Source organism: Nothobranchius furzeri, chromosome 5 (genome assembly GCF_043380555.1).
Source record: "Nothobranchius furzeri strain GRZ-AD chromosome 5, NfurGRZ-RIMD1, whole genome shotgun sequence".
In the NCBI taxonomy this organism is placed as follows: Eukaryota; Metazoa; Chordata; class Actinopteri; order Cyprinodontiformes; family Nothobranchiidae; genus Nothobranchius; species Nothobranchius furzeri.
This window is the reverse complement of record NC_091745.1, coordinates 59,776,136-59,778,939: the sequence shown is the minus strand read 5'-3', so window position 1 is coordinate 59,778,939 and position 2,804 is coordinate 59,776,136. Positions and strand designations below refer to the sequence as shown.

At 39.2% G+C, this 2,804-nt stretch overlaps 1 protein-coding gene across 1 annotated transcript; it reads left to right on the top strand.

Moving 5' to 3' along the window:
* Nucleotides 1–779: 779 nt before the first annotated feature.
* On the top strand, nucleotides 780–2,514 carry LOC129156801 (uncharacterized). Its single transcript, XM_054736033.2, has 2 exons — nucleotides 780–966; nucleotides 1,061–2,514. Exons 1-2 carry the CDS (start codon nucleotides 856–858, stop codon nucleotides 1,628–1,630), a joined length of 681 nt encoding a protein of 226 aa, XP_054592008.2. The 5' UTR covers nucleotides 780–855; the 3' UTR covers nucleotides 1,631–2,514.
* The last annotated feature ends 290 nt before the right edge of the window (nucleotides 2,515–2,804 follow it).

Below are 2,804 nucleotides of genomic sequence, written 5' to 3'. Positions count from 1 at the left end.
GAACGTCATGTAACGGCTATGAAACATATTAATAGTAACAAGAAGTAAAAAAAAACAATACAAGACCAACAATTATACAGTCCGTGAGGAAATTAAAGTCAGCATTTTAAAGACGAAAGGGGCTATTTTAATAGATTCATATAATATGAACATGTTTCTAATTCGGTGTTCCTCCTGAAAAAGTTTTGTTTTTGACTAGAAATATGATGAAATAACATGTCTGACTACTATGTTAGTGAGTTTTTTTATACTTTTTTTCTGCTTGCTTAAACTATTTTGCTACTTGTTTAACACTAGAAGTCCCAAAATTTTCAACATCCAAAAGACCCTTAGTCCACACAGATGACTCTGATAGCTCCAATTAGCATCCCTTCATTTGCAAATGTGGCCATTGCCAGAGGAATCAGCAGGGGGGAGGAGAGATGAATTCACACAAAAGTCACATGATGTTGTACCGCATTATCCAGGTCATTTAGCCAAATGTGAGAGGACTAGAAACATGAGACATGAAAACATAAGAGAAGTTTTCACAGTTTTGGTAGAGATATGGCATTTTGCTGCTGTTCCATGGTGCTTCGCTAAACCATATAGAGGATTTTGCCAAATACACCTTGAATTTTGAGAATGTCATCTCAGTTTCGAGAAATGAGCCAAACTAATTGAAAAAAAACTGTAAATCAACTTAAACTTGTTCAAATGTTGGAGATAAGTTAGTTCAAAATGACAGTGGCTGCTCCTGAGAGTGTCTGCCCATCCCCCAGCAGCATTTTTTGCAGGGCCATCCTGCAACAGCTACAGAAATTTGCATGCAGCCTTTAGTGCTGTGGAGGACCTATTTTGTTGACAAGAAACAAAATGCAAAGGAGGCTAACCACTCAACAGGCATTGGAACTGATCGTGAGCAAGGCCAACCCTTGTGACTCAGAAGGAGAAGACAACCAGATTCGGACTCTGAGCTGTCTTCAGGTTAGATTTCTCAAACTACCTATTTTCATTTCCTTGCTATCTCTTTTTATTTAGAACCAAACAAAAAGTTAATTTAAAATTGTTTATCTTGCAGATGAGGAGACGACTCCACCAAAAAAAGAGAGCTCGGTTGGGGAGTGAGCTGACAGAGACCTCAAAAGATGGCACTGTGTGGTGTGAAAAACAAGTGGGGACATGTCTCCATATCACTCCAAAAGAACCTTACGCCACAGCTGGAGAGCCAATGGCTAAGGCCATTGTGGATGTGATGGACCAAATGGTGCGGGAGTACAGCGTGCGTGCAGGAACACGGAGATGGCCAGTCGGCGTGTTCTACAACATGATTGACATGGCAGCACTGAATGCACATGTGCTTTATCAGGCATGCATTGAGGTGCAGGAGAGACGGGTGGACTTCCTGGTTGAGCTTGCAAAAGAGTTGGGTGACGGTCATGTGAGTGAGAAGAAGGCACGCAAGGACAAACTGCTTTTGCTAAAACCTTCCACACCCAGCCCTGGCAAAAGGGCAAAGTGTCAGGTCAACCATCGTTGCACAAACAATTGTGCAACTGTGAGATGTGCTGGCTGCTACAAATATACATGTGGCAAATGTACCAGAGTCATACCATGGCAGTGCCAGGTATGTTCCGACAGTGCAGACTAATGCACTCACTCGCACGCACACACACACACACACATGCAGCGCCCCACTGCAGCTTAGTGTAAATATGTGTGAAATTGTTTTATTCCTTGTATTTTTTTGTATCATTTTTATGACAAAAATAAAAAGCATGGAAACTAATAAAAGTTGTTCTTTGTATTTTTCTCATGTTGAAATTTCAGTCCTCTTGACTTAGACACAAACGCTTCTGGTCTTTGCTCACAGCTGGACCTGGAAACCCTTATTTACAAAACAAAAGTGGCTGTTCATAACTCATTATACAATGTTAGCTAAAATCCTTCAGGTCACTCGACCCATCTCTGGGTTCCAAAGGTAGAAATGTTAAATGACCCTTCTCTGGGACTTCTAGTGTTAAAAATGCAGGAATGTGATTCAAAATTACAAACCAGGAAGCAGAAAAATATCTAGACATAAACCAACACATAAAAAGATTTGTCTCTGTTAAAGTGAAACATGTTAAAAACCAAATTTCTTTTATGTATCTACCCATAAATCATAATTTTGTAAGGAAGCACACAGATAAGAATGGTATAAGTATGGAAATACCTCACAGACAGAGAGGAAAGCTCTACAAAGAGCCATAAAGTCTGCAGAGAGGATCATAGGAATAACACTTCCTTCCATGGACTATGTGCACATACAACACTGAATTCCAATGTGCAGGGACTGTTGATCCGTGTGCAAATGGCAAATAAATGTCTTAAGTCTTGAGATAAGAAACATTTTAGAAGTAAATTGTTTGAATGCTGCCTCATCATATTTATAATAATTTACTTCCTCAACATGCGGTTGTTTTGAGTGTATATGAACATAATTGACTGTATAATTATTTTTTTTAAATCAGAAGTTTTAATTTTCAAATTACTTCCTTGTTTGCATTTTTTACAGTAAAATGGAAGGCAGATGGGATGAGATATTTAATCTCCTTACCAAGGGTTCCTATCCGCTGCACTACACCAAAGGACAAAGGCAAAGCCTAAGGAAATATGCCTCTAAATTCAGCATTCATGGTAAGTTGTTAAGATTTAAGCATACACCACATTTTCTGATAATACGCCATGTGACTAATGTGTAAATTCTTTCAATAAAGATGGGGGTCTATTCTTTGGACCCCTGCCTAGGCGAAAAGCCATTAAATCAAAAGAGGAGGCTTGGA